Source organism: Oryctolagus cuniculus, chromosome 3 (genome assembly GCF_964237555.1).
Source record: "Oryctolagus cuniculus chromosome 3, mOryCun1.1, whole genome shotgun sequence".
In the NCBI taxonomy this organism is placed as follows: domain Eukaryota; kingdom Metazoa; phylum Chordata; class Mammalia; order Lagomorpha; family Leporidae; genus Oryctolagus; species Oryctolagus cuniculus.
Window position 1 is genome coordinate 63,235,022 of NC_091434.1, and position 24,192 is coordinate 63,259,213.

Sequence of the window (24,192 nt, forward strand, 5' to 3'; positions counted from 1 at the left end):
TTTGACTAGTGAGATGGCATTGGTACATGCAACCTTGATGGATTGTATTGGAATCCCCTGGCACGTTTCTAACTCCACCATTTGGGGCAAGTCCGATTGAGCATGTCCCAAATTGTACATCTCCTCCCTCTCTTATTCCCTTCTTTCCCAATTTGCCAGTTCCTAGATGCCTCACTGTTCCTTATTGGCTTCTTTTTACCCCACCATATTCCTGCAACTAGTCTGTTTATTGAATTATATTTAGTTAAAACTCTTTTGAGCATTCTGTCTTCTGTCAGATTGAACTGACTTAGTCCCTCAGGATTTTCTAGTTTTTCTGCACTTCTCAGCCTAGAGCATTGCCTCAGCACACTCCTGTGTCCCCTGGTGGCATTTTGAACATAAATCATGGTGAAATTTTACATTTATGAACTGAACCATTTCCCCCACTGCGCTATGATTTTTTGAGTTCCTCAAAGGTAGACATGGGGCTGGCACTGTGGCATAGCAGGGAAAGCCAACACCTGTGGTGCCGTCATCCCATATGGGCGCCGGTTCAAGTCCCAGCTGCTACACTTCTGATCCAGCTCTCAGCTATGGCCTGGGAAAGCAGTGGAAGTTGGCCCAAGTGCTTGGGCCCCTGCACCTGCATGGGAGACCTGAAGAAGCTCCTGGCTACTGGCTTCAGATCGGTGCAGCTCTGGCCATTGTGGTCATCTGGGGAGTCAACCAGTGGAGGGAAGACCTCTCTCTCTCTCTCTGCCTCTGCCTCTCTTGTAACTCTGTCTTTCAAATGAATAAATAAATTTTTAAAAAGGGGTACACATGCTTTAAATCCCTTTGATAGTTCCAGAGCCAATAACAGTGTCTACTGGACTAATATAATGTTGATATGTGAACAAATGATTGTATTACTAATTGGTATAAGCAAATGATTTATCATGAAAGACTACAGTAGATTATTATTTAATTCATTCTTGCCCGTATGGAAAAATAGGGATTATGAAAATTTTTTTAAAGTAGTCATTACTTACTAGATCATTTTCTTTTTGATGTTTGGAGTATCTTTTTGAGTAGTTTTTGTTTCTTAGGTTGTTTTTTAAATTAAAAGGACAGAGAGAAACAAGATCAACGAGTACTTGATAAATATCCAAATAAAAGACTTCTGTCCATGGAGCTTTTCCAGAGAACAATCAAGGGGATATTTTGTTTCCTTCACTTGGCATGTGTACTACTTTCCCCAGGGTGCAATAACCAGGGCTGATCAACAGCGAAAGGAACCACTTGTTCTGTTTCATGGATCTAGAAACCACTTCATATTTCTCTTCTAAAATTCTCTTTCTAACTTAGTATATTTGCCTATATCTATTCGTTTAATACATGTTTATATAGCACATGTATAATAAAATCAGAATTGATTTAGATACTAAATTTTAAAAATTAATGAAACTAAGAAACATACAATTGGTCCAAGTCAGGAATAAAGCATTAAATGTATTCTCTCTTATTTATGTGTTTACCTATTTTTATTGATCATAATTCGAATTGCTACTCTATATACCCATTAAATTATATCAAAGTATTTTAGTTTCTTTTTCATTTATTTAAAAAATATTTATATTCACTAATTTGAAATGCAGAGAATCAAAGAGAGTGACAGGGAGAGGCTTTTCTCTATTGCTTTAAACCCCAAATGCCTACAACAGCCAGGACTGGATCAGGCCAAACCAAGAGCCAGCAACTCAATTTGGGTCTCCCACGTGGCTAGTCAGCAGGGACCCAAGTGCTTGAACCATCTCCTGTTACCTCTCAGGGTTCATACTAGCAAAAAGCTGGAACCAGAAGTGGAGCTAGGACCCAAACCTAGCTGCCCTGATTGGGGATCTGAGCATCCCAAGTTGCATTTTAACCACTGCACCAAACGCTTACCCTACTGTTTCATTTTTAACCCAGGTGTCTGCTATATACAATTCTCTATTTAAATATATTATGTTTTCAATGCATTCTTTTAAAAATATAAATTGTCTAATTCTTTGAAAAGCTCCCAAAGGCATGCTTGCCTCAAATTTCTATTTAAAGTAACTTTAGGAAGTACAGCTGGGGTGCTATTAATGATTGTCTCGGGCAACAGGCATAATTAAAGTGAGACTACCCCACATCAACTGGGACATATAGGCTGGCGCCGTGGCTCAATAGGCTAATCCTCCACCTTGTGGCGCCGGCACACCGGGTTCTACTCCCGGTCGGGGCGCCGGATTCTGTCCCGGTTGCCCCTCTTCCAGGCCAGCTCTCTGCTATGGCCAGGGAGTGCAGTGGAGGATGGCCCAGGTGCTTGGGCCCTGCACCCCATGGGAGACCAGGAAAAGCACCTGGATCCTGGCTCCTGCCATCGGATCAGCGCGGTGCGCCGGCTGCAGCGGCGGCCATTGGAGGGTGAACCAACGGCAAAGGAAGACCTTTCTCTCTCTGTCTCTCTCTCTCACTGTCCACTCTGCCTGTCAAAAAAAAAAACAAACAAAAAAAAAACTGGGACATATAGTCCTCAACTATATCCTCTACCACTTGCCTTCATGTCTATGATTTCTATCATTGTAGTTTTTGTTTAAGAGACTGACTCCAGGATTTCGCTTTGTTAATTATAAATTGTATGAGGATATTAATACATTAATCTATGATCAACCATTAACAATGGCAGGAAATAGCTAGTGGACCTTGTCCAGAGATGGCTGCTATCCAGACTGGCAAACTATCTCTGTGAAGGTCCAGCTAGGAAATATTTTAGACTTTGTGGCACATATGGTCTTAGTAGTAATTATTCAACTCTACTGTAATATAGAAGGTAGCCATTGACAATACTTAAATTAATGAGTGTGACTCTGTTACAATAAAACTTTATTTATAAAAGCAGGTGGAGGCCTGGGCTGGATTTGGCTCATAGGCCATCCTTTGCCCACCGCTCCTCTAAAAGACCTGGGAGCATGCAGATGAATTTAATCCCCAGAACTGTTACTTCTCAGCTGTTTGTCTTGCTGTTCTCAACATGGATTAATGCCCATATGTGTGTGTGTTGCCTTGCCCAATAATCTGCTAACTGTGCAGTTTGATTTGGCTGTGAGCTTAAATTCATGTTGCCCCCAAGTCAGAGGATCTGAACACATAGTTTTAATTTTTTTGTGACAGGAATGGACTTAAAACCCTTCAAAAATCAAATGGTCTGTATCCAGACTAACTTTACAGGTGTTGTACAACTAAGGCTAATGTTTGTGTGCTTCCTTGATCTTCTCTGGCTTACAGTCAGCACTAGGCTTGTCCTCACGATTTCATTGCTCTGCTTATATTCTACTACTCTCTTGATGTGTTTCAAGCCTGCTTCTCCTTTGCTTTCATATTGCTTGCCATCAGCCGTAGGCCTTTAAATGTTGTCTTTCTCTTACACACCATTCCACACTTCATTCCCATGCCTCTTAATACTCTTCTATACAACTTAATGGCCCACAAAGAGCTTTGTTCAACTGTAATTAATTCTTCAGTTATTTCATGAAAAAAGTACTTTTATACACATTTATGTATTTTTCAAGTGTTTAAGTACTCCAAGTCCTTTTTGTACTTCTACTTAATTGACTGTCAGAAAGACTTAAAAGACTTTTGAGCAAAAATATAAAAATTTATAGTGAACAACTATTTTGAGTGCTTATTATATGCTAGACACAGAGGAATATGGAAGGCAAAATTTCAAATAAAGAAGGGAAAAAGAGAAAGCAGTTTTTAAAGAAAATCCAAAGCAATGAATACAAAATCAAATTATGCTGTATAAAGATACAACTTTAAAACTCATATTTGCTCTGAGCTCCTCAACGGTCAAGGTAAAAGAAAAATTTTATAGATTTTTATCATTCTCTTGGTGTAGTAAAAGGTATTCCTATCAGCCTATCAAAAATCTGACTCAACGCTTAAACTTTTTTCCTTTTAAAAAGGAAAATTTAGGACTGACATTACAGTACAGCTGAGTAAGCTGGTATGAGTCCCAGCTATTCTGCCTCTGATCCAGCTTCCTGACAATGCACCTAGGAAGTCAGTGAAAGGCGGCCCTAGCGTTTGGACCCCTGCTACCCATGTGGGAGAAAATAATGGAATTCCTGGATCCTGGCTTTGGCTTGGCCCTGCCCTGGCTCTTGCATCTACTTGGGGATTGAACCAGCAGATAGAAGATCTCTTTATCTTTCTGTCTCTCCTTCTCCTTCTGTCACTTTGCTTTTCAAATAAATAAATAAACAAGCAAAAAAATAATGTCTCTTTAAAAAGTTAAAAATATATTAGTCACAGTTCTCTAGAGAAACAGAACTAATGGATTTTCTCTGTCATAAATATATATATACACACACATATATATATACACATACCTCTCTATATATATGAATATATTAATTTTCTCATGCAATATGGTGACAGAGAAGCCCCACAATCTACCATGTGCAAACTGGAGAACCAGGCAAGCTTGTAGTATAATTCAATCTGAGTTTAAAGGCATGAGAATCAAGGGAGCCAGGGGTTTAAGTCCTTATCTGATCAGAAGGCCAGAGAATTAGGAAAATTGATGTCCAAGGAAAGCGAAGATAGATGGCGTAGCTCAAACATTAAATTCACCCTTTCTTCTATCTAGGCCCTCGGTGGATTGAATGATGCTCACCCAAATTAGTAAGGGGAACTGACTTTCCTCAGTCTACTGATTCAAATGTTAATCTCTTCCAGAAAAGTCTTCACAGACATACACAGCTTTTATCAGCTATCTGGGCACTCCTTAGCCCAGTCAATTTGGCATATAAATTAATCATCACAAATTTCAGGTCTTTAAAGTTTACAAACCTTGTTTTTATTTCTTTGGAATGTCCCTTCTTGATACATACTGGATAATCAATATTTAACCAAACACAAGTCAATATTTGTATTTAATTACCCTCATTTTTCTTTTAAAGTCACAGGAACCTACAAATTGCCATATAAGTGCAAAGCTAGGGAATATAATCTAGTGTGCCCTCACTCTGACACCAGTTACAAATCTGAGGTTTCCCAAGACCACCCTCAACAATTCAGTAGAAGGGCTCAGAGAATTAAATTAAAGCTGTTTCACTTCTAGTTCCAGTTTACTATGGGAAAAGATTCAGATTACAATCAGCATGGGGCAGAGCCCAAGAAAGTTTCAAATGCAGGGCTTCCAGTTGTCCCCCACCCATGCAGTCATCGGCATTGTGATCTTCTCCTGGCAACGGTGTGTGACAGTGCGAACAGGGCTCAGTCCTAGGTGTCCAGGGTCTTTATTGGAGGCTTGAACACAAAAACTTAGTTGGCTACCCATTGGGCTCACCTGTGTCTCCACTCCTCCAGAGGTCAGCTGATATCACGTGACCCAAACTCCCACCCCAAGTCACGGTATTAAGTGTGGCTCTAAATTGTAGTGTTACTTCCCGGCTGGTGCAAGGTCTGCAAGTAAAGAAAAGCACGTTTGTTAGGACATTCCAAGGGCTCAGAGGTTTGCTTCTGGGAGCCAAGGGCTGCTCTTTGGGAAAGGTTAAATTCTTCACTGCACACACGGCCAACCACACGGTTCCTGAGTTCAGTGTCTGACTTTGATCGTGATACCATGAACTGGTTTATTAGGGAGTTTTATTGGGGAACACAACAAATTTTCTCCATGATATGAAGTTCCTGAAGTTGAAAGATGAGTAATCATGGATTTCCCCTTTATTCATTAATTATTAATTTAAGAAATAAAACAGATAAAATAAAACAAAATGTTAATCCCGTTTTTCTTTTCAGCCCATAACTTATATTGGAGTAAAAAGTTCTAATATTTTTGGGCAAAAAATTTTTTTTACCTTCTAGTAGTTTTGAAAGTTCCTCTTTTACATTTCAGGAGTGCAAACATTTAGATATTTCATCAAGATGTACATATATATCTTATGCATTCTCTTGGTAATTCTAGATCTATAAGTTTTATAACTTAAAAATTTCAGAATGTGCTATTCATTTCTTATAAGCTACTATTTCAGACGGAAAAGAAAGACTTTTAAAGGATCTTTGTTCTCTATTTCTCAGGTTTGTTTTCTTCGAAGTACTTTTTTTTTTTTTTTCTGGAAGCACTAGCTTTGAAGAGCCAGGGCAAATTAAGCTCCACACCACAAAGTAAGCTCCTTGAGTGCAGGGATTTTTTTTTTTCTTTTATGTTCACATTGTAGCTCCAGTGCCTATTCCATTGCGTGCACACACAGACACTCAGTACGTAGTTTTGGTGTCAGAGGACAGTTTTCAAAAAAAGTTAAAAACTGAACTTTACTCTACAAATCTACAGTGAGCATGTATCAAAGATTTATTTAACTCATTAATGAGAGAAACAGCAGGGTGGTAAAGCTGGTTCAGAAATAGGCACTGAAAGAATGCTAGCAGAAGACTAATAGATGAGGTTTTAAAAATGGTTACTATCCACCAGGATAATAAAGTTGTTGCCACTGGACTTTTCTACTGCACAGAAATCATTTGCATCTCTACTTGGGTAAAATTCACTTTTATTGCTATAGGGGAGAAAAATCGCTTTCATTGCTATCAGTTTTTCAAAGTTAGCATTTCCCTTGCAGGGCTGTAAAATATTCTAATACATAATAAAAAGTAAACCACATGAAATACCCTTAATAATATTGGAGAATTTAATCTCGTGTATCAGGTCAGTCTATTAAAATATATATCCTGTTTGAATTCCAAATGCAGAAACTATTAATAGTTTAGTGGTAATTTGATTCATTTTATATAAAACCAAGTGTTTTATTTCAAGTGACTTTTAGATAGTGTTTATTCAAATTAAATATGTTTTGGCCATGTGGTAGGTACTTAATAAATATTTGTAGAATTAATAAAGGCACAGTTTATTAAGTATACTGTTTTGTTAAGTAGTCAATCCCAAAAAATTTGTGGTTGCAATGCCACTTGCTCTGGTTTATGAAAGCAATAAAGAGTAGTAGGATGGCATGGCTCGTGTAGTTGCACTGAGGGTTGAGCTGCTTGCTACACCAGCTTCCCAATTGGTAGCACTTACTTGAGTCTTGTTTGCTGTGCTTCTGATCTAGCCCCCTGCCAATGTGCCTGGGAAAGAACTGAAAGATGACCCAAGTAGTTATTCATCTGCCACTCAACGTGGGAGACCAGGCTGGAGTTCTGGGCTCTTGGATTCAGCCTGAACCAGCCCTAGCCATTGCAGACATTTGGGAAGTGAATCAGCACATGAAAGTTTTTCTGTCTCCCTCTCCCTCTCTTTCTGTCACTCTGCCTTTCAAATATAAACAAATAAATCTCAAGGAAAAAAAGCTTAATGGCAAAAATGGGACTGTGGAATCAGAATAACATGGTTCAGATCCTAACTCTCTAATTTACTACTTCCAGCAAACCATTTAACCCTTGTACACCTTAATTTCTCTTCAGTTAAATGGGGATAGTGTCTACTCTCCTGGAATGTTGTAAGCATCAAAACATACGTGAATGATTGTTTATAACATGTGCAAAATGCCTCATTTACAGTAAAATGGTAGGATATATTCTAGAACATTATAAAAATGGAAGAATTTTCCATTATCTGAGCTATTTTTCTTATTGAAAGAAATCACAAATGATGAGAGATCAAAGTAGAGATGTAGAAATAACTCCCTCGTCTATGATCTCTGACAGTTTTCCACTGTGCAAACATGAAAAAAAGGCTTCTAATTTTTATTATCATTTTAACTCTAAGAATTACTTAGGGTATAATTGAAAGATATTATTTGATGATAGCAAAGAGTCTCCCTGTGGCTTGCTGACCTTGTGAGACCCAGGAATAATGTAGCTAGATCAAGATTTCTAAGTAACTTTTGGGGCCGGTGCTGTGGAGTAGCAGGTAAAGCCGCTGCCTGTAGTGCCAGCATCCCATGTAGATGCTGGTTTGAGTCCTGGCCGCTCTACTTCTGATCCAACTCTCTGTTATGGCCTGGGAAAGCAGTGGAGGATGGCCCAAGTCCTTGGGCCCCTGCACTTGTGTGGGAGACCCGGAGGAGGCTCCTAGCTCCTGGCTTTGGATTGGCGCAGCTCCAGCCATTGCAGCCAACTAGGGAGTGAATCAGCAGATGGAAGACCTCTCTCTCTCTCTCTCTCTGCCTTTCCTTCTCTCTCTGTGTAACTCTGACTTTCAAAGAAATAAATAAATCTAATAAAAACAAGATTTCTAAGCAACTTTTTTAAGTCCTCACTTAGCATAGATGTTCTAGTTACTTTTGCCATAGGACAAGTATGCCCTAAAACTGGAAGTTTAAGTCAATCATGTTTTCTGCTGGCAGATCCATTTGGTGAGGAATTTGGAGAGAGGACAACAGGGATGGCTTGTCTCTTTCCAGAATATATGGGCTCAAAATTTCAAAAACTGGAAGACTAGGGGTAGCTTAATGGCTGGGAACTGGAATCATCTTAAAGTTGTTCATTTACATATTTGACACCAGAACTAGGATGGCTTAAGGAATGGGGCTGACATTCAGACCATCTACCATGACCTCTCTATATGGTTTGCTCCCTTTCGGCATAGTAGCCTCAGTATATTTTGGCTTCTTACATCATGACTCAGGGCTTCAGGTACAAATATTCTGACAAGACGGAAGCTGCATTGCCTTTTAGGACAACCTCAGAAGGCATAAAGTATCTTTTCTACAGACTCTGTTGGTTGAAGAAGTCAGAAGTCTACCAAATTTAAAGGGAGGGAACAGTGTAGAGAAGACTATGGGATAGGAGATGCTGTGGCCATCTTTGGCCAATAAAATTTGTCACAATGAATGATTTCTTTCCTTTATTCTTAAAATTCTTTTTACTTTAAAATTTAATGACTTTAACATTTTGCCACATCCACTTTATATGTATATATTGTATACATACACATGTAATTTTTTCTTGAAAACAGGAATATTAAAGTCACACAGTGGGGCGGGCACTGTGGCATAGTAAGTTAAGCATCCATACACCTGCAGTGCTGGCATCCCATATGGGCACCAGTTGAGTCTCAGCTGCTCCACTTCCGATCCAGCTCCCTGCTGATGCCCTGAAGGCGGTAGAAAATGGCCCAAGTGCTTGGGCCCCTGCATCCACACAGGAGACTGGAGGAAGCTCTGCAGATCAGTGCAGCTCCGACCATTGCAGCCATTTGGGAAGTGTACCACCAGATGGAAGATCTCTCTTTCTCCCCCTCTCTTTTGGAAGACCTCTCTCTCTCTCTCTCTCTCTGTCTCCCTCTCTCTTTCTGTAACTGTACCTCTCAAGTAAATAAGTAAATCCTTTTTTAAAAAGTTACAAAGTGAGGGATTCATGATAATGATCATAATGTGGGGAGAGAATGATATATTGTCATGTATATGGTGTAATTCAGTGAAGTAATATTTATTATACACCAAATAATATGCCATCCACACAGTTTTTCTATTCTGTGCATATTAACTTCCATAAATAAGAGGAAATATGATATTTGCCTTTCTAGGTCTTGCTTATTTCATTTAGCACAATTACTGATTCAGTAGAGGTTTAATTCATATAACGATATGAAATGAAATATGCAGGAACTTCAAAAAGTTTTTGGAAAATAGGCTTAAAAGTATAAGCTTAGTTTTGTGCAGAAACAATTTTTGAAATTCATGCTTAATTTTCTGATAATACACATTTCCCATGTATTCTGAAAATAACTTATTTTGCCAGCAAAATAAACTCAAACTATGAATTCCACTTTTCCATGAACTTTTTGATATGTTCTGTGATTGTCAAGGGCATTAACTTTTAGTTGAGTTATTGTCACTGCCCTACATTCAGTGAGTAACATACAATCTTCTTTGTGATGAGCTTTTATTTCCTTTTCCGTTTTGCCCTCATGTTGCATTTTCCTACCTTGGGTTCATTACCTCACCCATAAAGCTCTTTTAATATTTAATCTATTTCTAGTTTCCAAATCATGTTCTCAGGTGCCCATCAATTCCTTGTAAGTGTTTAATTTAAAAGACCTTTGAAGCATGACTGCATCTAGCTAAGTAAATCTAAACGTCAACCTTGGAAGCACCCAGTGACATTCAAATGTATTCTTTTCAATGTAGGGGACTTATTTTTCTATCTTGTGGTATATTTTGTCAAAAGAGGGTCAGAAATGTTGCCTTTCCCACTCAGCATTTGAAATATTGCTATAAGAGCTGGTACTGTAGAGTCAGGCAGATTGACTTTAATTGTGTGAAACTGAGCAAGTTTCTCAAAAATTATGGGTTAGTTTCTTCATTTTTAAACAGAGGACAAAAATGTCTAATTTTTAGCATAATAATAAGGAAATTAAATCATAAAAGAGGCTTCTAATACAGGATATAGTTCATAGTAAGAATCCAAAAGTAACTAATAATAAGAAAAATTACATTGCCGTTTTCTATACCCATAAATTCCTTTTCAAGGTTAAGTCTTGATCAATTGTTGTACGGGGTGTGCTGGTTTCAGTGGACAGAGGAGAGAGGAAGTGTTTGCACTAGTGATGACTGATGAAGAAGGTAGCGTCCTCTTCTTACCCTTTGGGTGTTGACACCAAAAAGTTGGCCTGAGAGCGAGAATAAGCCAAATAAGCTATCCTGAGGAGCCTGACGTAGATAGAGAGCATCCTTTTTGAGGTTGTTTTTGTTGTTGTTGTTGTTCCTACCTGATACTCCATGGATGAAGACTGGATTGTTAAAAGGGCAGTGAAAAAAAAAATTGTATATGAGTGAAATGACCCTTTGGCTAACCACGAAACTTCATTGTATACCCCATTGTAAAAATGTATTCAGGTTTTGTAGAATGTGTTAAGCCTGGACAATGTCTGCTATATATGATGTAAAATACAAAATGTAGGATAGAATTTTCCTTTTCCTCTCTCCCTTGAGATTTTTCCACTTGAAATCTCTCTGTAATCTCCAATTATTGTAATAACCATTGTAAAGATGGAAAACATTTATCACAGTGTTTTAAACCATGAGAAAACTTTAATTGACTTGGATTTACCATCTTTCTTTGCCGCAGGTGGTGAAGTTTACGAAATCCTTTGAATTGTTGTCCCCAAAGTGCAGCGCCGATGCTGAGAACAGGTAGGGCTTATGTGTGTCTTGGTCCTTGGGGTAAGCATCACTGTACAATTCTCTGAGGATAGGAGTTATCCTCTCTATATATCAACAAGTGTGACCAAATGTTATAACTCTCCATAATTCAGAACTTACATAAAAATTACAGTTTAAAAATAGATGCATATACATTGAGCTTGCAAGCAGTTTTTTTTTTAACTGTTGCCTCTAGCTTTTAGTGCCCCTTGTCCCTGAACCTTATAATGTTTTGAAGTAAATCATAAAGGGTTTTGCTGATTACTGGACTTTGAAACCAAATATATTATGTAAGTTAATATGGAATAGCTGTGGGGCAACCTTGTTTTCGTTAAACCAACAGTTTCCATTTTTCTTCACACCTAAAATGACTAAAGAATAAAATCAGTTTTTAGATATTCCTTAACTAGGCAGAAAGCCAACTTTCCTGCTTTATTCTGTACCTTTGTTTCTCCTCCCCCCTTTCTGTTTCCTTATCTTTAGCTATTAACATCCCTTTGGAAAAAGAGTGAGAATTTCCAGTGTTTTACCATTTATCCATATAGACACCTTTGAGACTGTAAGAGGGTAAAAATGAGGGTAAGGAACAACCAGGGAATATTTCTTAGCTTTGCAGTATTTCCCTGAATAATAGTTGGACTCCTACTAAAAATAAATTATATGATTGTCTACTTTGATCACCTCCAAAGGAAGGGCAGAAAAATAGTAAAATTGATCAAAATTCACATATGTGAAGATTGGTGAAACACCCAAGACTGATTGATGGTGACAATTTTCATGTCTTTACTGATACCAACACCAAGAATATGAGTAGCTTCCAGTAATTAAGTGCTAGATATGCCAGACACTATCCTAGATAGTACATGTTTTTAATTCTAAAACTGAGGTTCAGCATTTTTTAAGATTTATTTTATTTATTTATTTTAAATACAGAGAGAGAGAGAGAGAGAGAGAGAGAGCACTTCCATCCATTGGTTCATTCCTCCAAATGGCTGCAATGGCCAGGGCTGGACCAGACCAACATTAGGAGCCAGGAGATTTTTCTATGTCTCCCACATGAATCTAGTGGCCCAAGTACTTGGAACATCTTCTGCTGCTTTCCCGGGTGCATTAGCAGGGAGCTGGATCAGAAGTGGAGCAGCTGGACTCAAACCGGTACCCTATGGGATGCTGGCATCACAAGTGGCAGCTTTACCCTCTATGCTACAATGCCAGACTCTCAGCAAGTTTGAAGTAACTTGTTCAAAGTCCTGCAGCCAGTACTTGTTATCCATCCAAAGATTACCTGACTAAAACTCCTAACACCTGAGCTTTGCTTCCATTACCACACAAGATTTAAAAACCTGATAGTTGATCATAAATGGTGAATATATAGGGTTATTGTTTTCCAAATTTAGTTGTTCAATCAGAATCAAGCTGGGAGAATTTAGAAGAAACTAAATCCGGAAGAAGCACACTGAGAGATTCTGATCCAATGTAGTGAAAGTGAAGTTCTGAAGAGCTGTATATTCAAAAGGCTATCTGCAAACTACTTGTTTCAAAATGTATTAGACAAGGTCATAGTCAAAGTGCAAGTTCTCTCCTCCCTTGAGAGAAAGGTACCTCCTTCTTTGATGGCCTGTTCTTTCTACTGGAATCTCACTCACAGAGATCTTTCATATAGGTGTTTTTTGTGTGTGGGTTTTTTTTTTTTTTTTTTTTTTTGCCAGAGTGTCTTGGCTTTCCATGCCTGAAATGCTCTCATGGGCTCTTCAGCCAGATCTGAATGCCTTAAGGGCTGATTCTGAGGCCAGAGTGCTGTTTAGGACATCTGCCATTCTATGAGTCTGCTGTGTATCCTGCTTCCCATGTTGGATCGTTCTCTCCTTTTTGATTCTATCAGTTAGTATTAGCAGACATTAGTCTTGTTTATGTGATCCCTTTGACTCTAAATCCTATCATTATGATCAATTGTGAACTGAAACTGATCACTTGGACTAGTGAGATGGCATTGGTACATGCCACCTTGATGGGATTGAATTGGAATCCCCTGACACGTTTCTAACTCCACCATTTGGGGCAAGTCCGATTGAGCATGGGCCAAACTGTACATTTCCTCCCTTTCTCATTCCCACTCTTATATTTAACAGGGATCACTTTTCAGTTAAACTTAAAACCTAAGAATAATTGTGTGTTAATTACAGAGTTCAACCAATAGTATTAAGTAGGAAAAAAAAATACTAAAAGGGGTAAAGTATTAAGTTGTTCCTAGACAATTAGGACAAGGACTGATCAAGTCATTGTTTCTCATAGTGTCCATTTCACTTCAACAGGTTTCCTTTTTGGTGCTTGGTTAGTTGTCGCCGATCAGGGAGAACATATGATATTTGTCCCTTTGGGACTGGCTTATTTCACTCAGCATGATGTTTTCCAGATTCCTCCATTTTGTTGCAAATGACTAGATTTCATTTTTTTACTGCTGTATAGTATTCTATAGAGTACATGTCCCATAATTTCTTTATCCAGTCTACTGTTGATGGGAATTTAGGCTGATTCCAGGTCTTAGCTATTGTGAATATGTCTTTTAATTCCTTAAGATTTTGTCTTCACCCTTCTTTCTCCATAGGTATTAGACTTTGAACTTTGGTCCACACTTAAGAACTAGACCACAAATGAGAGCCAGGTGCTTAGTTGGTCTCTTGATTTCCCCACTTGTCTTCCACCAGGTTTGGATACTCAAAATCTCCTCCTCCTTACAATCCTTTCAGTCCATGTTTATCAATTCATGCAGATTAATGCTCCCTCATGCACAGATGTGTCTTGGTTTAGGCTCATATGTCCTGCTATCAAAGAAATCCATGATTGCAAGGCAGTTGAAGACCATACGTTCTATAAAAGGTTTTTGCAAGGTGATTTTTTGAAGTATTTATTTGTTCTGGAGATATACACACAGAGAGAAAGCTCTCATCTTCTGGTTCACTCCCCAAATGCCCACAAGAACCCGGGTTTGGCCAGGCTAAAGCGAGAGGCTGATTATTCAATCCAGGTCTCCCATGTAGGTGGCAGGGACCCAGATACTTGAGTGATCGTCTGCTGCCTCCCAGAGTGTGCATTAGCAGGAAACTAGAATAGGGATCAGAGCCTGAACTCAAACTCTAATATGGGATTCTATTGTCCCAACCAGCGTCTTAACTGATAGACCAAATACTTACCCCCAGGGTGATATTTAGATACAGAGGAGGGATACTGTAGGGAAAGAGAAATAATTTTCTGTATACTTTTCTGAGTTCTTAGCTGGCACAATGCCCTGTAATAAAAAATAGATTTGTAAGAAGAACACAAACAGAAATTATTAATATGTGTATCTCATGTGTATGGGAGACATACATAGATAAAAATGAGTAAATTATGAAGAAGTGGCTTCGAATTCTATCATCCATAGCATTTTCAACAAAGAATAATACATTTTTTGAGAAGTAACAAGACATGGGAAAAGGACTTTAAATATTAAGAGGAGGAAAATTATGGGGAAGCAAATAAATAGGAGTTTGTAAAGCTGTTGTATACATTCCTGTGATGCTGCCTCCAGGGTGAGAAGGGTCTAAAATAGTCTTTGGTGATCACCTTTTGTCTTCCCTGCTGTAACCACACAGTGGGAGGACAGGGCTTTTCACTGGTCTGCTTCTCTGCAGTTACCCTCAGTTCAGAAGAATCCTTACACAATGTGACATACTTGGGGGCAAAATATTCTAGTTTCCTACAACACCCAGCTCGTCATGAGAGAAGTGGAAGGTGGTCCTTTTGGATGTAGCAAAACTTCAATTAGGTCATATGGGACTGCTTTCCAGGCGGGGAGTAATATCACGAGCAGAGGCACTGGGTGAAAGAGAGAACATAGCATGAACGGATACTGGAATCTTTAATTAGGGCCATAAGCTGTCATCACCAAGACCAACAAAATTGATGGTGATAACTTCCAGCTCCTCCTGAGAACATCCAGCTTCCAAAAAAAGACATCTGGATGAGATTAGGGTCAGATCTTCTTGGAACCTTCAGAGATGCTCAAACCCTTCTAATTGGCCTGGAGACTGGCCGCTTGCCTGTTTGCTCACAAGGGAGTGACATATTGAGATTTGTGCTATAAAAAAATCACCTGGGTGGTGGAGTGAAGTAGGACTGGAGAAATCGCAAACTGAGGTCACCTAGGGATTAGATCTGCCTTGCCGACGTGGTGATGAGTCAGTGCTGTAAGATCCACTGTCTTTACCATTTCCAGATCAGTAACTGCTATTTTTTGACCGCTCACCCTTTTTATTCTCCCTTTGCTCCAGGTTGCTAGTTCTTCTTAAAGTTCTGTTTCCCAGAGTAGAACATGATTTTCCAGTTTTTTTTTTTCCAGAATCAGAACATATCAGAAAACGCATGTACTTCTTTTGTTCAGAATGCAGTTCTGTTAATACAGTGATTATTCATAATCATCTCATGTAGCCTCGCTTTAGGACCTTTCCTAAGAAGCCTAATTTAAGAATATTTGGTGAATTAGCCTGAATAAACTTTCTTGGATTTCTTGTTCAACCTTTAATAAAGCTCTTTTGTATCCTCAGTAGGAACAGGCAATTTGAATATGTACTTAGAAACTGGAAAAGAGCATTTCTAAAAGTCTGAACAGAAATTTTCAAATGCCTGCAATAGCCAGAGTTGGGCCAGGTCAAAGTCAGGAGTCAGTAACTCCATCCGGGTGTCCCACATGAATGACAGGAGTCCAGGTACTTGGGCCATCATCTGCTGCCTCCCAGGTACATTAGCAAGAAGCTGAATAAGATAAGAAACAGGGTCGGGTCGCTGAGCCTCTGATATGGGATATGTGTATCCCAAGCAGTAGGGTTATCTGCTGTGCCACATGCCCATGCCCTCACCCCCAGATGCTCTGATTTGAAAAGGAGTCCAAGAAGAAGATAAATCATGGAGGAAAAAAATGGAATAAGAAGAGACAGACAAAGTCTTCAAGGATCAAGTAGAGGCTGAGATGTGTGGGGAGAAAATGTCCAGTGAGAAATTTCCGGGAATGGGGCTGGTGAAGGATTTGTGTGAACTGAGCTGTGCTCTGGTACAGATTAGTGGGACTGCTCTGTTCTTTGCATGGCACTCAGCTTGCTGTATTCAGCTGCTACTTAAGCTGTGTTGCCTAATCAAAATCTTCTCTGTGCAGCCACATGAAGTAGCTCAGACCCCACAAAACCAAAAATTCATTCTTTCACAGGTCACTTCTGAAAAAAGGTAGAAAAGGTTGATCTTTTTAAGAAACGAGAAATACTTAAGGTTAGAAATTTGTTTTAATTTAAAGGTCATTTCGCTGGGTTACAGTAGCATCAATAACATCACCCCCAAATTCATGTGCACCCCCAACCTCAGAATGGAAACATATTTGAAAATAAAGTCTTTGCAGATATAATTAGTTGAGGGATTTTAGATTCAATAAGATTGGATGTAACCTAGGTACTAAACCCAATGGCTGGTTCCCCTATAGGAGGAAGGGGTACCCAGGGACACAAATAGGAAGTCTGTGTGAAGACAGAGGCCAATATTGGAGGGGTCTACAAGGCAAGGAATGCTAGGAGTCACCAGAAGCTGGAAGATACATGGAAGGATTCTAACTTAGAGCCTTCCAAGAGGACATGGTCCTGCCAACACCTTGGTTTCAGTCTTCTGGACTCCAGAATTGTGAAACAATAGGTGTCTATTGTTTTAGCCTCCAAGTTTGCAGAAATATACTATGTCAGTCCTACGGGACTACTATGTTCAGTTATCAAATGAGAAAGGTAAAATGGATAATAGTCCATTACATGTCTGTCCAGCAATAGAGTTCGAGGAAGCAATGATTCTGTGTATCCACTATTGTGTACATTATAATGATTTGTATTTAATTAGGGAAAGAGACTTAACCGTCATTGGAAATCTACCATATGTCCGATTTTTGTTGTGTTAGTTAATCTCACAAATGCTCATTGAGTAAGATGCAGTTGTCTTTATTTTACAAATGAGGGAGCCGAGGTGCAGAGAGGTTAGGAGAATTGCACACCATGGCAGAGTAGTACATGTTAAACTGTTAGTCAGAATATCACTGCATGCAAAGCTATGGGCCTGTCTTCAAGCTGGGTCTGGAAGGACTTCTCTTGGCTATCTAATGGCTCATTCTGTTAAGACCAAAGCCTTAAACTCTAGAAACATTTACATCCTCAGAGGGTCAGATACCTGTAAAAGACTCAAGTGTCAACAACCTATCTAGAAACAATCATCTGGATGTCAGAGGTTGCTAGCATGGTTAGAACACGTGATAGCAGTAAGGTAGTGCCTTACTGAGACATACTGGATCTTGAGGCAAAAGGAAAAACTGGCCTTTTTAAAAGTTTTTAACATTTCATTTAGATGGAAGCTTTTGTTTTAATTTATATATTTTTTAAATAATTGCATTAAACTTTTATTTATATTTATTACTGAGCTTTTGGTGCTCTTTTAACTTTGCATCTGAAGCAAGTTAATCCCCTCACCCCAATCCCTACCCAGCTTCAAGAAGCCTGGGAGAAGGAGCTTCAGGTCTTTGAAGCCAGTAGGAGTCTATAATATGAGTTACTTTACACGGATGCTCCAAAATACAGAGATGCAAGTGCCCGTGAAGAGGGAGTTGCACTAGAGGAAGAGCAGAGGAAAGGGTGTGTGAGTGGCCCGAGTTGCTAAGACTTTAAGGAAGGCTTGCTTTCTTTCCCACACACAGTATTATTTTCTCAGCGTTCCCTGGGTATGAGTATTGATGGTTCTGGTCCTTTGTTTGGAGAGCCACTGGCAGCATGAGATATTTTAGAATAGTAATCAACTGAAGATTCCATTTCCAAAATTAATACTCCTTCACTAGCTAGTGAAATACAGGCAGTTGCTTCATGAGCAGATGAAAAGAAAAATTTACTACGTGCTAAATGCTATGTGAAGAATATGGAAAGAATGAGACAGAACTCAACAGTATGTGAATTATCTCATTTATTCCTCTATTATGGATAAGGATTAAGAAATATGTACAGGGCCACACGATGAGTGAGAGATAGTGGTTGAAACCCAGTCCACCTAGCCCTAGCACTCATCCTTTAACTATCATGTTTATTGTTTGGTTGGGAGGCCAATTAACAGGAAACATTACTAAAATTGCTGGAAGAACACACTGCCAGGAACACAGTACTTGCTCAATAAATATTTAATGAATGAGTTATTTGCAGACTTTTTATTTCATACTGAACATGCTGAAAGTTGGAACGGTGTCATAACACCACTGTGGCAGTTGGGATGCACTGTTTCTCAGGTATGTCCAAATTTGGTCTGGGCTGCTTGGATAGTCACTTCAGTGGGTGAGATTGTTGGTACTATAGGTTTTTTTTTTTTAAGATTTATTTAATTTATTTGAACGTCAGAGTTACACAGAGAGAGAAGGAGAGGCAGAGAGAGGTCTTTCATCCGCTGGTTCACTCCCCAATTGGCCACAGCAGCTGGAGCTGCGCCGATCCGAAGCCAAGATCCAGGAGCTGCTTCTGGGTCTCCCACGTGGGTCCAGGGGCCCAAGGACTTGGGCCATCTTCTACTGATTCCCCAGGCCATAGCAGAGAGCTGGATTGGAAGTGCAACAGCTGGGACTCGAACTGGCACCCATATGGGATACTGGCACTGCAGGCGGCAGCTTTACCCCCTACACCACAGCACTGGCCCCAGTACTATAGGTTTAGACTAGATGCTTGTGAATATGTCTTCAACAAGATCACACTATAATTTGACCTTGAAATGAAAGGTTACAGTTTGGCTGAAAACATGGAAACAAGAGTTGGAGTCTAAGTTTGATATTAATGAAGAAAATATTTGTTGTAAAACCTGTCACAATGCTGAATGTTCTTACAAAGCAAAAGTCAATGCAGATACTGACAAGAAAATTATGAGTGCTATTTTATTACAGAAATGCATACTACAAAAAAATCACCTAACAAATGCCAAGTCATGCAGTTGAAGGCTAGAAAAATTGCCAGAGTTCTCACAATAAATGAAAGAAATTTCAAAACAATAAGAGGCTGGTGTAATCAAATTCATTCTTGATCCAGGGTAGTTATTAAGGTAAGGAATAGCAATTCATCAAAAATTTCCAACTGACAGCAAGCTGCTTAACTTTCAGTGACAAGTGATTCAACTGAGGGGGAAAAAAGAAAACTATGAATTCAACGAATCAGGAAGAAATTCTGAGAAAATCCCAGTCTCTTTTGATATGCCTGTCACTGCCAAGGGTGTTGAAACAATTATCTTCAAGATCATAATCTTAAAATGTAGCAGTTCTGTATGATGCCATGCATAATGATGGGTGGTCAAAACTTACCACCATATTTAATTTTAAACAACAAAATCAAATTAAGCATGGGTAGAATTTTGGCTCCCAATATCTTCTTGTAGCCATATTTTCATGTTATATTACCTGAGCAAGGAGATTGCAGACTCCTTTAAAATAGGAATGTTATTGAGGATTTTGTAGGTGAGTCCAGTGCAATCACATAAGCTCTAAAAAACAGCAACTGGGACTGGGCCAGGCTGAAGTCAGGAACTGGGGCCTCCATTCAGTCTCCCATGTAGATGGCAGGGACCCAAATGTTCGAGCCATCGTTTGCTTCCTTCCAGGGTGCTCATTAGCAGGATCTGGATCAGAAGCAAGCAGAGTCATGACTGTATCCCAGGCACTCAGATATGGAATGTAGGCAACCCAAGAGGCAGCTTAACCCTCTGAGCCACAATGCCCAACAATTATGAATTCTTTTAAGAAATGTTGCATCCTAAATATTCTGATGTAATATTTGTGACCACTGGAGACAGTGAATTCATTAAATGTGAAGACACATTAGAGATGCCTTTACCAATTTATTTTGGTAATAGTGCTTCCTTTAGGTATCATCAACATGTAGAATTTTCAGTTTTCTCTCAAGAATGGTACATGATAAAATTTAGGGTTTTTGTCTAAAAGATTTTGGATAATAAGATTAAACTATTGTAGTAATAAGAAGGCATTGCCCCATAGTAGCATTTAGTGGTTTAAAAGTAGTAATCAATCTTATGATTGATGGCAGCCAGAGAGTCAGTTAAATAATGTGAACCTCCAACACCTTGTTTCATTTTTCATAGTCCTGGAGGCTGAGGACTTCAAGATTAAGCCCTAGCAGATTCTGTGTCCGGTGAGGGCGGCCATTTCTGCTTCACAGATGTGGCTTTTTTGCTGTGTCATCACGTGGTAGGAGGTCTGGAAGGACACCATTGTGTTCTCATGTGGCAGAAGAGATGGCAGGTCCTGGCAGCTCTCTAAAACCTCCTTGAAAAGGCCATCAGTCCCACTGAGGAAGGCAGAGACCTCCTATTCACCCCCTAAGAGGCTCCACATCTTAATATCATCACTTTAGGATTAAGTTCCAGCATGAATTTTGGATGAACACCTTGAAACCATAGCAACATACAATTATTCATATTATGCCCTCAAAAATCTAATCTCTGGAAAGTAGCAGTGTCCCTTCTTTCTTCCTTCCTTTCTACCTTCCTTTCTTCCTTCCTTTCTACCTTCCTTTCTTCCTTCCTTCCTTTCTTCCTTCCTTCCTTTCTTCCTTCCTTCCTTTCTACCTTCCTTCCTTCCTTTCTTCCTTCCTTTCTACCTTCCTTCCTTCCTTTCTTCCTTCCTTTCTACCTTCCTTCCTTCCTTTCTTCCTTCCTTTCTACCTTCCTTTCTTCCTTTCTTCCTTCCTTTCTACCTTCCTTTCTTCCTTCCTTTCTACCTTCCTTTCTTCCTTCCTTTCTACCTTCCTTTCTTCCTTCCTTTCTACCTTCCTTTCTTCCTTCCTTTCTACCTTCCTTTCTTCCTTCCTTCCTTCCTTTCTTCCTTCCTTTCTACCTTCCTTCCTTCCTTTCTTCCTTCCTTTCTTCCTTTCTTCCTTCCTTTCTACCTTCCTTTCTTCCTTCCTTTCTACCTTCCTTCCTTCCTTTCTTCCTTCCTTTCTACCTTCCTTCCTTCCTTTCTTCCTTCCTTTCTACCTTCCTTCCTTCCTTTCTTCCTTCCTTTCTTCCTTCCTTTCTACCTTCCTTTCTTCCTTCCTTTCTACCTTCCTTTCTTCCTTCCTTTCTACCTTCCTTTCTTCCTTCCTTTCTACCTTCCTTTCTTCCTTCCTTTCTACCTTCCTTCCTTCCTTTCTTCCTTCCTTTCTACCTTCCTTTCTTCCTTCCTTTCTACCTTCCTTTCTTCCTTCCTTTCTACCTTCCTTTCTTCCTTCCTTTCTACCTTCCTTTCTTCCTTCCTTTCTTCCTTCCTTTCTACCTTCCTTCCTTCCTTTCTTCCTTCCTTTCTACCTTCCTTCCTTCCTTTCTTCCTTCCTTTCTACCTTCCTTCCTTCCTTTCTTCCTTCCTTTCTACCTTCCTTCCTTCCTTTCTTCCTTCCTTTCTACCTTCCTTCCTTCCTTTCTTCCTTCCTTTCTACCTTCCTTTCTTCCTTCCTTTCTACCTTCCTTTCTTCCTTCCTTTCTACCTTCCTTTCTTCCTTCCTTTCTACCTTCCTTTCTTCCTTCCTTTCTTCCTTCCTTTCTACCTTCCTTCCTTCCTTTCTTCCTTCCTTTCTACCTTCCTTCCTTCCTTCCTTCCTTCCTTTCTTCCTTCCTTTCTACCTTCCTTCCTTCCTTTCTTCCTTCCTTTCTACCTTCCTTTCTTCCTTCCTTTCTACCTTCCTTTCTTCCTTCCTTTCTACCTTCCTTTCTACCTTCCTTCCTTCCTTTCTTCCTTCCTTTCTACCTTCCTTCCTTCCTTTCTTCCTTCCTTTCTACCTTCCTTTCTTCCTTTCTTCCTTCCTTTCTACCTTCCTTTCTTCCTTCCTTTCTACCTTCCTTTCTTCCTTCCTTTCTACCTTCCTTTCTTCCTTCCTTTCTACCTTCCTTTCTTCCTTCCTTCCTTCCTTCCTTCCTTCCTTCCTTCCTTCCTTCCTTTCTTCCTTCCTTCCTTCCTTCCTTCCTTCCTTCCTTCCTTTCTTCCTTCCTTCCTTCCTTCCTTCCTTCCTTCCTTCCTTCCTTCCTTTCTTCCTTCCTTCCTTCCTTTCTTCCTTCCTTTCTTCCTTTCTTCCTTTCTTTCTTTCTTTCTTTCTACATTTCTTTCTTTCTACATTTCTTTCTTTCTACATTTCTTTCTACATTTCTTTCTACATTTCTACATTTCTTTCTTTCTACATTTCTTTCTACATTTCTTTCTACATTTCTTTCTACATTTCTTTCTACATTTATATGAATTTTATCTTTTTAAAATTTACTTTTTAAAATTTTCCCTCTAATATTTATTATGGCCTTCCTTCTGCTCCCTATAAACTTAGTTTGCTATTCTTTGGCTAGTACCTGAAGGTAGAAGGTGAGTTTCTTTACTTGAGACCAGTATGCTTTGGTATTTTGATTTTTGTTTTCAATGATCTCAAAATATTTTTTTTAATTCCTTCAAGGTTTCTTCTTTGACTTAGTGGTTCTTTGGGAAGGTGTTTTTTCCCCCAAATATTTGTAAATTTCCAAACTTCTTTCTATTATTCATTTCTAATTTAATTCCATTGTGGTTGGAAAATACATTTGTGATATCAATTATTTTAAATATATGGAGACTTGCTTTATAATGTAATGTGATTAATCCTAGAAAATACTCTACAGGTACTTAAGAAGATTATGTGTTCTACCGTTAGGTGGAATAGTTATGGATTCTGTTAGATCTATTTGGCTTATGATGTTATTCAAATCTATTTTTTTGTTCATCTTTTGTCTAGCTGTTCTACTTCTTATAGAAAGCAGAGTGTTGGCAGGCGCCACGGCTCACTAGGCTAATTCTCCTCCTTGCGGCACCGGCACACTGGGTTCTAGTCCCGGTCGGGGCGCTGGATTCTGTCCCGGTTGCTCCTCTTCCAGGCCAGCTCTCTGCTATGGCCAGGGAGTGCAGTGGAGAATGGCCCAAGTCCTTGGGCCCTGCACCCGCATTGGAGACCAGGAGAAGCACCTGGCTCCTGGCTTTGGATCAGCACGATGCACTGGCCAAATCGTGCCAGCCGCAGTGGCCATTGGAGGGTGAACCAACAGCAAAAAGGAAGACCTTTGTCTCTGTCTCTCTCTCTCTCACTGTCCACTCTGCCTGTCAAAAAAAAAAAAAAAAAAAAAGCAGAGTGTTGACTACACCTGTTGTGATTGGATTATCTATTTCACTTCAATTCTTGCAGTTTCTTATGCATGTATTTTGGGAATCCATTGTTGGGTGGATATGTGTTTATAATTGTCATGTTCTCTTGTTATATTGATTTGATCCTTTTGTCATTACAAAATATCCTTCATTTTCTCTAGTAACTAGTTTTTTCAAAGTCTGTCTTATATTAATGGCTACTCCAGCTCTCTTTTGGTTACTCTTTATATAGTATATAATTTTTTTCATTTTTTAAACTTTTATTCTGTTTGTGTCTTTGATTCTAATGTGTGTCTCATGAAGATGACATATAATTGGATCATGTTATTTTATCCATTGTGCCAGTCTCCACCTTTTGACTGGAGTGTTTAATTCACTTATATTTAATGAAACTAACAATAAGCTAGCAGTTACATCTATCTGTTATTTATTTTCTTTTTATCTTTTATTATTTTATGTAGAAATCTTTAAGATATACAAACTTTATGCGTTTCATATATACACATTTAGAAACATAGTGATTCTTCCCACCCTACTCTCCTTCCCACCCTTCTTCCTCCTCCCTTTCCTAGTCCCATTCTTTTTTTTAAAGATTTATTTGTTGATTTGAAAGGCAGAGTTACAGAGGAGCAGAGGCAGAGAGAGAGAAGTCTTCCATCCACTGGTTCACTGCTCAGATGGATGCAACAGCCGGAGCTGGGCCGATCCGAAGCCTGGAGCCAGGAGGTTCTTCCAGGTCTCTCACGTAGGTGCAGGGGCCCAACATCTTTGGCTGTCTTCTGCTTTCCCAGGCCATGGCTAAGAGCTGGATTGGAAGTGAAGCAGCCAGGACTCGAGCCA

At 39.3% G+C, this 24,192-nt stretch overlaps 1 protein-coding gene across 2 annotated transcripts in view; it reads left to right on the plus strand.

The window, feature by feature from the left end:
• PDE11A (phosphodiesterase 11A) overlaps nucleotides 1-24,192 on the plus strand; it is a 450,256-nt gene that overhangs the window by 185,179 nt on the left and 240,885 nt on the right. For both annotated transcript variants that reach the window (XM_051849396.2, XM_051849397.2), the window contains exon 5: nucleotides 11,056-11,120. In XM_051849396.2, the coding sequence (XP_051705356.2) occupies nucleotides 11,056-11,120 (65 nt within the window). The remainder of the gene's footprint in view (nucleotides 1-11,055; nucleotides 11,121-24,192) is intronic.